This window comes from Phoenix dactylifera, chromosome 3 (genome assembly GCF_009389715.1).
Source record: "Phoenix dactylifera cultivar Barhee BC4 chromosome 3, palm_55x_up_171113_PBpolish2nd_filt_p, whole genome shotgun sequence".
NCBI lineage: Eukaryota > Viridiplantae > Streptophyta > Magnoliopsida > Arecales > Arecaceae > Phoenix > Phoenix dactylifera.
The window spans coordinates 17,919,684-17,930,787 of record NC_052394.1 but is presented as its reverse complement, the minus strand read 5'-3'; the positions used below and the strand labels follow the sequence as shown (position 1 = coordinate 17,930,787).

The following is an 11,104-nucleotide window of genomic DNA, read 5'->3' as shown; positions in this document are numbered from 1 at the left end:
TCTAATTTCCATTGAAAGATTGGACCAGTTTGATATTTATTCAGCTAATAGAAGGCTCCACACCCTACGTTGCCGCGAACCTCCTTACCGCCACCCGACACGAGTTCAAGTGGAGATTACACAACAGTATATTTGTGCTTAGGGAAACCATCCACAACCATCTTAGCACATGTAACACAACCACTAACTATAGAATCACGTTTAATTTGCAGCAAAAACCATTAAGTGGCCTAACAAATATGTGACAATTTTCTGACTCGCTTGATAAACAAGCAGTCATTTGAGAAGTGTTTCATGTAAACATTACAGCATGTAATATAGTTTTCTTATAAAACAGTATTGCTTATGCAACAGAACGCAAATTTCCCTGCATTAACTAATAATATTGCAGTATAAAAACTAACGTAAATATAGACTCATGTTAAATCCAAACCGATCAAAGGATACACCTCATAGATTCTTCCTTTTTTCCGTAAACGCGCAGGTACTTCCTTGATGTCACAATGTAAAGTTTATCGTGATAATATTTGAGAACAAATTTTACTGATCAAATCAGTAAGAATAAACCAGAATTAAACATGCAATCCGCTTTCTTTTTCAGTTGGCATCCTTCTCAGGATCAGAACTAACAATTGGCAGATTTCTTCTGTACTGAGGAGATGTCAACCTCCTTTCCAATGGTGTCTTCCTCTTGCTCACAACAAATCTGTTCACTCCCTTTCTCATAGGCATTATCTCTGGGAAGTCTTCATCAGGAATGTTGCTAAGCTCCGATATGTCCTTTATCTGAGCAACCCTACGAAACCATCTCTCTGCCTTGGCCTCCTCAGACATGTCCAAAGGATCAGGTTCCTTGACAGCAGATCCTTCCAAACTCTTCCCAGACAAACCCTGGTTCCAGCTTTCTCTGGAATTTTGAGAGTACTCAGATTTTTGAGGTGAGCTGGCAGTAGAGCTGCCACCATCCAATGCACTCTTTTGGGTATATTCACTCTTCCAACCCTCTTTGCTATTCTTCCATGAATTATTTGGGAGCTGAGCTGAAGTTGTGGTAGCCCCACCATAACCTGCATCTGCCTTGCTCTCATTACAAGTTTTGCCAGATAAGTCTCTGCTATGGCTCTCAACATTAGGCTGACCGTCAGGCCACTGTGACGTATTTCCAGCAGATCCAAAGTTTGAAACCCTGGTCTTAGCTTCTTCCGACTTCTCAGGGACAATCTGAACCTTTTCAGGTGGAGCTGCACCTTCTAAGGTAGATTCTACAGTTTGAGAAGTTTCTGGTTGCTTGTCTTTCTTTGCAAAGTAATCCGGGGGGAAAGGGACAAAGGGGACAAAATTGGAGTTATTGGCTTGCTCCAGAGCTATGCGTCTCTTGTACTGTGGTGATGTCAAAGAACGGTCTTTCTTTTTGCTGATCACAAATCGGTTCTCACCTTTGCGCATCGGCATGATCTCAGGGAAGTCATTATCAGATACTGCACTTGACAAATCTGTGACATTGTTGAGCTCTGCAACTCTCTTGGACCATCTTTCAGATGCATCAGATGATCCATTGTCGTTCTTGCTATCAGCTGGGTTTCTAGAGCTCTCAGCTACAGATTCACTCAGCTGACCAGTCTTCGTGGAAGCTTCCTTATCTGGGAATTGTTGGACATCATTGTTTGAATTCTGAGATTTACTAAACATATCTGCAGGTAAAGGCACAAAAGGAACATAATCAGGATCTCCCCTTTGGTTTGCCATACTCTGCCTGAACTCTGAAGAATTAAATCTACTTCCAGCTCCAGTATTAATCTCTCCAGCATCTGACTGATGATTTGTTCCTGGTGATGTTGAACGACCGAGTATCCTGTCTAAAGTCTTGCTGATTGATGACTCAGAAGTCTTGTCAGATCCCATTCCACTCAAACCTCCAGGCTGAGATTCATTCCCCTCCAAAGAACCAGTATTACCCAAATTACCTCTATGTTGAGCATTCGCCAACCTCCTTTCCAGAGGTGTCTTACGTGTGCTAACAACAAATCTATTAACCCCTTTTCGCATGGGCATAATCTCTGGAAAATCTTCATCAGCTATTGCACTGCTCAGGTCTGAAGAATCATCTAGCTGGGACACTTTGCTGAACCACCTCTCAGCCTTCTCATCATTGGCAGCCAGCTTGCGCTCAATTTCAGATTTATCAGTGCTGCTTCTGTTGAGGATCTGTTCGACATTTGAGCTTCTACCATAACCCAAACCAGCCCCTGGTACAGTGGTACTTACTGAGGTTCCTCCAGGACGCTTGCAGTCACACCTTAAGCATGACATGTTCCTCCCATAATTGAAGAAATCACATCTGGAGGAAGTTTAAAAAATAAATTAACACCAATTTCCCGTCATAAAGAATCAAAAGCATATTTATTAAAAATCTAAATTTCATGGTGAAACATAAAAGATTGTCAAAACAGGCTTACTGAGGACACTCCCACTCTCCACCGGTCACAACCCTCTTTGGCCGCTCCTCATTACATTCAAGACATCTCATATTCCGAGCAAAGTTCATGAAACTACACCTGCATGACAAATAATAGTACAAGAATTAATTCATTATTGTGCATTTAAAAAAAACCAATAAAATGTCATATAAGTTTTCCACATTTAAAACACATCGGATAACCCTGTTGAGCTTAACTAAAAATCATACAAGTAATATTGTCATAAGGTTAATGACCAAATTCCACTAAAAAGATAATAAATACTAAACATGAACTATTAGATCATTGGGCATCTAAGAGGCCTTCAGTTTTGTTAGTAACCATCATAAGATATGCAAGAAGTGCCTCCCTTCATGCATAAAGCCACCACGAACTCGAAATCAAAAAACACCAGAATATATCCCAGTACAGGTCAAATCAGCAGGACTCTTCACCTACAATAATTTCAAGGGAGTATTTTCAGGGGAAAAAATGTGCATCACACTCCTTGGAACTGGATCTGCATGATCAATGCTCACTTTTGCTGCATGCACCTCGTTTTCAAGGTACTCTAAAAACCAAATAACAAACAACAAAACATAAAGTGTGGAAGTCAAGCAATATCTCATTCAAGTGAAATTATATTTGACTCCATTAGGACCAACAAAATTAAAAGTCTCAATCAAAAGGTGTTCTCACCACATCTCAAACAAGTGGATCCCTTCTAGATAATGAACAACTAGTGTTCTTGAAGAATGACCAATCACTAATACACAAGCCGGGTGATCTGTCTGTTTGACTAGAAGTTGCACAATCATGGTTGGCATATCAAATTTGAAAACCACATAGGTGTTCTAATTCTTACCAAATAAGCACTTTAGGAGAGATTGGATTATCTGCCGCTTGCCATGCATGGATCAATTACAATCTCTACACTTTGGAACTTCAACACTAGTGTGGTTTAAGAGGTTTTCAAGCATATATAAACATAAACCACCTAAACAGTACAGAAGCCAAACCAACCTCATTTCAATGTGGGCCATATGTAAGATTAGTGGGATCTGCACGGCTATAGACATAGCTGTGGTTTGCATGGCTGGAGGTGTCTTTCACTATTTAGGTTCAGCCTTCCCTCTTTGCCTAACAGAGAAGCGAAATCATCATGTACCATCCTCACATTGTCTCCAAGGTGGAGAGATCTCAGATATCTTCCTTGTTAGGATTTTTAACCATTGTTACAATGAAGGGAGACCTTTCACCTTTTTGAGATCTGCTCCATTAGGGGATTGAGAAAATTTTGAAAAGGAAAGAAAAAGAGCTGCACCAGGCAAATATTCAAGACTCAGATAAAGAAGTTGATTTTTCAGCCAACAAATGATCGTGTTTACATCTTTGAAGTAATACTTAATTAAGCTTTTATGTTGGTGTGAAAAACTAGATACATTACCATACTAGTCTGACTTTCTTTTTCAATTGTTCTTGAACAATGAAATGGAATAGAGTTCCCCTATTTTTACCAAGAATACATACACAAATTGTATTTTTTTTATTGTACAATACACAATGAACTTAACATAATTACCTCGACTTGGTTTGTGTGTCCTCAATGACTAATTGGAAACGATCTACCTATTCTCATGCAAATTGCACATTGAATTTTTGATGTATGCGTTCTAGTCTCAATCCAAGAAAGAAGAAGAGATACTATACTAATAAAATAAAAGACCAAGCAACGCCCCTTTTTAGTAAATTTGTTGGAATATTAGATCTTTTCCACTTAACACCCGTCCTTTTTTCCATCTCACTTCTACTGTTTGGATCTGTGTGACCAATAGAATACAGGTCATAGAATATCTCATAATTGTATGTTTAAGTAAAGAGAGTTGTATAAGGAAGACAAAGACATTAGGTTATGGAAAAGAAAAAAAGTGGAAAAAAGGATGAAAAATTCAATGGAATTCCTGATCCAATAAAGAATCCCATTTCGGATTTAGTATGGATAAAATAAAAGATTTTCTTATGTTATACTATTCAATTCTCGACGATGAATCGATTTGATAGATCAGATATTGTTATTCATAATATTGATCCGATTCAGTATCATCATTAAATCCATGTAATGTACCAGAATATAATACAGCATATATGTATATCTTCCAGCTTTTATCTACCAAAAAATATCACAGATATATAGGAAATATACTATTAACAAATTTTGAATCGTGGATACATATGTATCCTTGACATACTGAAACAACTGCCATTATTGGTATTAAACTAATAGCAATTCATACAAGCTAAATCTTCTAATTGCGAATTGGGCCAAAGAAACAACTTGCATTTAATGAATTTATTTGTATCTATATTAGTATTAAAATGCTCGTCCTCATTCAAAAAAAATCCAGAGTTTCTTATGTTGTTTTCATTGCAAAATACTAGATTTCTATGCACAAAATTCCAATTATGAGAATGAAAACAAATTAGAATTCTTGATGCTCTACGATGACTCGGAGATAGAATATTTTCAGGAACAAAGAAATCATACAAGCACATGTTTAAATAACTAGGGTGGTAGAATGAATGAATGAATAGGAGAGGAAGGGAAAAAAGGAGTGAAGGAAGTGACTAAGGAAAACAATTTGAGAAGTTAATCACAAGAGTTTATTGAGTGTGCCTGCATATACTACATATATAACACTCGGTTGATTGGATTTTAAGTCAAATCTGGTCAAGTGAAATCGACACAAATATACACACATATGCATATATATGTACATGTATTAGGCCAACCAGATTTTAAATCGGATCTCATAGATGAAATTGAAATAATTGTCTTTTTTCTTGTTGAATATGATCTACTATCTTAACCTGCCTACAAACCAAAAATCAAGTAATTTGGAGACTCTTAGCTTATACATCAAGCAGTCAACAATAGATAATTTAAATAACATGATACAATGCACCTCATTTAATCAAAATAACACTTAGTCAACAATAGATAATCTACCTTAAGATAAACAAACCAGAAATACTTAGTCATATTTTGTGGAACAATCAGGAAAACCTTACAAAAAAAAAAAAAAAATCCCATTGCTAACATGTTGCTGCATGGCCTAGCCTGACATAAGTCATCTAAGTCATGCAGATGACATTGTTTTAAGCTAATCTAGATAGAATAGCATTCCATGATTTATTTAAACATTAGTCAAACTGGAGTTGTAGTTTCAATTCCTCCTCCCAAACTATACCAAGCTTGCAGTTTAAGTAAAATTTCATTTCGAAACATGATATAATATGACAGCAGGTACTATAACATATGATACTATGTTTACTATATTCACCAAGCTGACTGATATGCAACACTACAAAAATATGTTGACTAGTAGATATTAGAACCTAGACTGTTGGAAATTTATGTTGCCTACAGTATTTACATTCCTTCTACTCAATCTCAATTCTAATTCATACATGCATGCGCCCTTTCTCTTATGTTTTTTGGAAACAACAATTCAAACCAACAGATATGAAGTTATTTTTTATATATTTAAAATATAAACAGAGTAATCCAAAAACAATGATAATAACAATACTCTTTTTGATAAATAATAAGTCGTGGCCAAGCCAGGATTTTGAACTTTGGGGTGAGGGGGGGATGCAACAAGTAATATATATATATACATACATATATATATATATGTGTGTGTGTGTGTGTGTGTGTGTTAACCAAAATATTTGAAAAGCTATTTTATTTGAAGAGTAAAACTCTTCTATATAACACTCTACCAATTCAGCAACAAGTTTAAGGATTCAACGGAGAAAAGGTGAAAAATGTTAATTTAGCCATGGCATCCTCTCCCTCGTCTTCTCAGATCATAAACCCTTTCATCGGTTCCCCACTTTTGAGAGAAAGATTAGGATAAACTTTTGAAATATTATGTTGAATAATACAATTGCTCTCCAACTAAAATGAAAAAATAGATACAAAACCAAACTAGGCTCTCAGTAATCCAAGTTGGGAAGATCAAATGAATAGGTGGACTTAGAGTAGCAGAGATTCCTTTTCTTTTCTTTTCTTTTTTTTTTTTTTTTTTTTGGGGGGGGGGGGGGGGGAGTGCCACATGTGGTGGGATAAAAAGTTAATGGGACCAGAAATGTGGCTTGACAATGCTAAGTGGGCTATATATACAACTAGACAATGCTAAGCAGGACAGCAGTGCGTTAAATAAATGCTAAGTGGGACCATTTCAGCCTACATGCAGCCCGACCGTCAATCGCAGCCACATATGGCAAATGCTTTGCAGTCAAACGGCCAACCCATATATGCAACCACAACACCACATTTTAAAACATCGATTACATCATTCTGTGTGAGAATGTCTACTAAGACATAACCATAACCATCCAGACTATTTCCAACTATTTATAGCCAGCTTTATGGATCCTTATCACCAAGCATTCCTATTTAGGGCTACTTCTAATGTTATCCCAAGTTTCCCCATATCTTTCTTCATAACCTTCATCTATATTAACTTAGGTTTCCCCTTCTTACTAAAGCCTCCTTGTACATATCCTTACCACATTAATCGATTTCCATCACTTTATCCTTAATTTATACAACTCCTACATTTCCTCAGATATATTCATTTTCTAATCTATCTTTCTAGTTTTACCACACATCTATATCAATTCTCATTTCGTAATCCAGCTGACGAACCAAAATATAAGCCGGGATGCACGAATATAATAACTTAACCATTTAAAGTGCAAGAAAAATTTTCCAAGACATGACAATGAATGAAACACCTGGAATTATATCATTACAATAATGATGAAACATTAACACATAAGCTAACAAAATAATGCAGCATGATCACACGAAACATATCAACTTCCATGAGGTATAAAATATAAATGGTAAAACAAATTGAAACTTTTGAACAACATATTGTCGAATTAATTTATTGAATAGAAACTAAACAGCCAAACTTACAAGGAGCCCTTATAAATTTATATTTAAGAAAAGGGTCATATGATTTAGCCACCATGTATAGAACGTATCGATTATTAATAGGTGGATGTAATCAAGGAAATTCAAAGCATTAAACAAGGATTCTGCTAAGGCATGATAATAGGGTTACGTAAAAAATAAACAAAATAATACTAAAAAAAGAGAGAGATAAAAGCGACTTACTTTGGGCAAATCCAGTCACCCCTTTTCATTTCAATATTTTGACCAAGAGGCCTTGAAAACTGTTCACGTCTTAGAGGTGCTTGTTTTGGAGCTGACTCGGTAGAACTGGATTCCCAACCAGCTGAGCTCACATTAACCAACTCAACTAACAGGTTCCGCACTGATGCTTCAATAAGTTCTCTAGCTTTAAGGTCGTTCTCATCAAAAGTAATAGGATGGTTGCACGCGTAGCTCAACAAATACCTCATGACATCAACAGTTTGTGCCATTGCAGATTCCAATACCTAGTATATTCCCAACAATTAACAACTGATTTTGGTTAGCAGAACTATTTCACAAAAATGTTTATTTACATGAGCCATATGCGGATCAATATTTAAAAGCATGACTGGACTGTCAGGTTGAAACAGGTTTGACTAAAACCAGGTATTATTTGGTTCAGTCGAGATTTAAACAAAATAAGTCTGCAACTGTTAGGGCCTGGTGGTATCCAAAGTTCAGAACAATCAATCTGCCGAAGTTGCAGATGGGTTCAAACATCAGGGAAGGGTGTCAACAAAGGAAATGAGATGACCAGTTGGTATATGCACCAAATGCAAAAGCCTTGTTAAGTTCCCTTCATAAAGCTACATAACCAGCATACTACTAAACTTGTTTTGTCAACAGTAACCTCATGAAATGCTCAATCACAATTTGCAGCATTTCTGCTATTATGATATTAGGAAACCATACGATTTAACTGCAGTATCAGCCAAAACCATTTCCAGTTAGACTGGATATGTTTCCCTTTGGTGGTCATTCTAGTACAATGACAGGGATGGATATTTACATAGATAGTTTATGAGCAATGCAGTCGTCTGCCTGCATAACCTTCAAAGATCTATATATTTACTTCTCAAATAGTTGAAGGGCCGTACTTACAGTCTAAACGTTCGATTTAACTTTAGTGCACTGAAATTTGTGAAAGAAATCAAGCCATTCTTGAGTACCACAAGCAAAAGCCTGAGGGATATGCATGCAAAACCAGGACACCAGGAATTCCTAGGATATCATAATGAAATTATGAATGAGATCATGAGGATACAATCTCCAACAGATTGGAAAGGAACTCATCTGTCATGAAGAACCAATCTCTCTCTGAAAATGATAATCTTCATTGAGATCCATTTACAACTAGAGTACATGCAAAATGCTGGACATTAAAAAGTATAACTAGATTCCAGAGTATCTCCAAGCACAGTAGGTTCTCCATCTACAATTAGACCATGAAAGGACCTGATCAAATTTCTAGCCGTAGCAGGCGCTTTACTACCAGGAAGACCTATAAATCACAATGCCCAAATGGCTGTCTCCCCTATCCTAGCAAACTTTCTGACAATTATTTGATATATACCTCTCATACAACTTGGAAACCCACTGCTTAACCAAAAGAAATATTAAAAGCAACAAGGAAAATGTTTAAAGGTGGATAATTGGTTGTAGCTATATAAAGTAAGCAGAAAAGTTGGAGAAAATATATAAGCACAGATTTGGAGAGAGTTTTTTTTTTTTTTTTTTTTTTTTGGGTGTGTGTATGTTGTGTTGTGGGGGGATGCGAAAACCAAATCAGGGTGCACTGAAATCTCCCCTGCCATCTATTGGCAGCATGCCGTGTCCCTACAATCTCCATCATTCGCTTGAAAGCCAACACCTGATGACAATTCAAAATTGAAAAGAATCCACTGGTGGCGCACTCAAAAAAAAAAAGGATTATGGATAAGCCTAGTGCTCAAGCAATGGATGAACCTTTAGATACTGCTTATGTATAACAATATACATGTTTCCTTTTTCACTGCCTCTTATTTGTCCTTCCTCCTCCAACTTTTACCATCCATCTACTCTTTTTCCTCTGCTTCATCTTGCATATTTTCTATCCTAAACTTTCTTCAATTCATTTCATTTACCAGCTCTTGTGACTCATGGTCCATCAAAAGACCAATGACTTTCTTACAAAATAGTAATGAATTTAGAAACAACTTAGGCACCAAGCTGGTCCACAAAACTTGGCATTGCTCATCTGGAAGTTGGCAGAGAAGTAATAGATATAGATGACATCTGATAGAAAGTGCCACTGAGTAGCAGGCAATACAGACTCAACAGTTCATGAAAGGAACAAAAAAAACGTGATAGCCAATTTCATACCTGGCAATGAAAAATCTTAAAGGAATGGAAATCATTACCATCACTATGCAGCAAACGCATAGCATGGGACTAGCCATTTTGGCAAGATACAAGTGAGAACGAACAAATATTTCTGAAACTAGCTATTTTGACAGCTGGAACTTACATTGGCTCCATCGCCACTTAAGAATGACCTCAAACGCCTGGTTGAATTCGCACCATTCCTAAATAAGAACGGCGATCCATTCTCCACAATAACCTTAAGATCCTTCTTTGGCAGCAGCCTAATCATTTTTCCAAAGAAAAATCAGATGATGCACTCATATAAATAATCAATTTATTGAAATAAACAACCGCACAGCAACCTAAAGCCACCATTTAAGAATTCTATCCAAATTCATGATCAAATAAAGTCAAAATCAAAAAATTCCCACCAGAACGAGCAACTTTCAAGCAAAAGCCACCACATCACCTCAATAAATCGGGCCGATCCCTGGCAAAAGCCAGGCAGGCCTCAGCAGCTTTCACGAACTCTTCCGACAGATCCTTGTGGTCCAAGAACGAGAAATCATCATCACCAGCAGCCACAGAATCCCTCCGGTCGGAATAACCTCTGGCCACGAGATAATCCACCAGCTTCGACCACTCCGGCCACGGGTGCCCGGCCCTGGCATTCGGCGGGGAGACCAGGGGCTCCCCATAGCCCTCCCTGGCAACGGCCTGGGTGTGGACCTCCTCTGCGGCTCTGACGGAGAATCCAGGCCGGGGGCGGGGGGCGGGGGGGACGAGGCGGCGGTGGGCGGAGGCGGCGGCGACCGAGGAGAGGGGAGCTATGTGGACGCGGGAGTGGCGTGCGAGGCGGAGGGCAGAGGGACGGGGGTAGATGAGGGGAAAGGGGGTGGAGAGGAGCATGAGGAGCTTGGAGGCGCCGCCCATCACGTACACCGGAGCATGAAAAGGAAGCGGATTCCGGTGGGAGGCGGCGAGACCAGCGCCGGATTCTGGAGGGGCAGGGGGAGGCGGAAACCTAGGGAGTGAGTGGTGAGGGATGAGGGATGAGGGGGAGGGGGAGAGCGAGGGTTCTAGGATGGTGTTTTCTTTTAACGGAAGCTTCTGGATGTAACGGAGTGGTGTTATCTTGGTTGGCAAAATATAAAAATATATGGACCTTAGGATCGATGGATGAATTGAGTACTTTCGTGTGGGCTATGGAAAAATTTTTCTCAAAATAATTCATCCTCGTACTTTTTTTTTGCCAAGCATGTCTTTTTGTAGTTAATAACAACATTGACCTGAC

General features: G+C 38.2%; 1 protein-coding gene across 1 annotated transcript; it reads right to left on the bottom strand.

Moving 5' to 3' along the window:
- Positions 1–226: 226 nt before the first annotated feature.
- LOC103709123 (zinc finger protein VAR3, chloroplastic) lies at positions 227–10,899 on the bottom strand. Its single transcript, XM_039124854.1, has 5 exons — positions 10,280–10,899; positions 9,974–10,091; positions 7,648–7,931; positions 2,457–2,555; positions 227–2,338 (listed from the first exon to the last, which is right to left on the bottom strand). Exons 1-5 carry the CDS (start codon positions 10,741–10,743, stop codon positions 598–600), a joined length of 2,706 nt encoding a protein of 901 aa, XP_038980782.1. The 5' UTR covers positions 10,744–10,899; the 3' UTR covers positions 227–597.
- Positions 10,900–11,104: the final 205 nt, after the last annotated feature.

Excerpts from the sequence above, each read along its gene's own strand:
- LOC103709123 (XM_039124854.1), bottom strand. The coding sequence starts at position 10,743 with ATGGGCGGCGCCTCCAAGCTCCTCATGCTCCTCTCCACCCCCTTTCCC. Across the intron at positions 7,932-9,973 it reads TAAGTGGCGATGGAGCCAAT|GTATTGGAATCTGCAATGGC; the intron begins GTAAGTTCCAGC and ends GGAATATACTAG. Across the intron at positions 2,556-7,647 it reads GGTGACTGGATTTGCCCAAA|GTGTAGTTTCATGAACTTTG; the intron begins GTAAGTCGCTTT and ends TTTGTCATGCAG.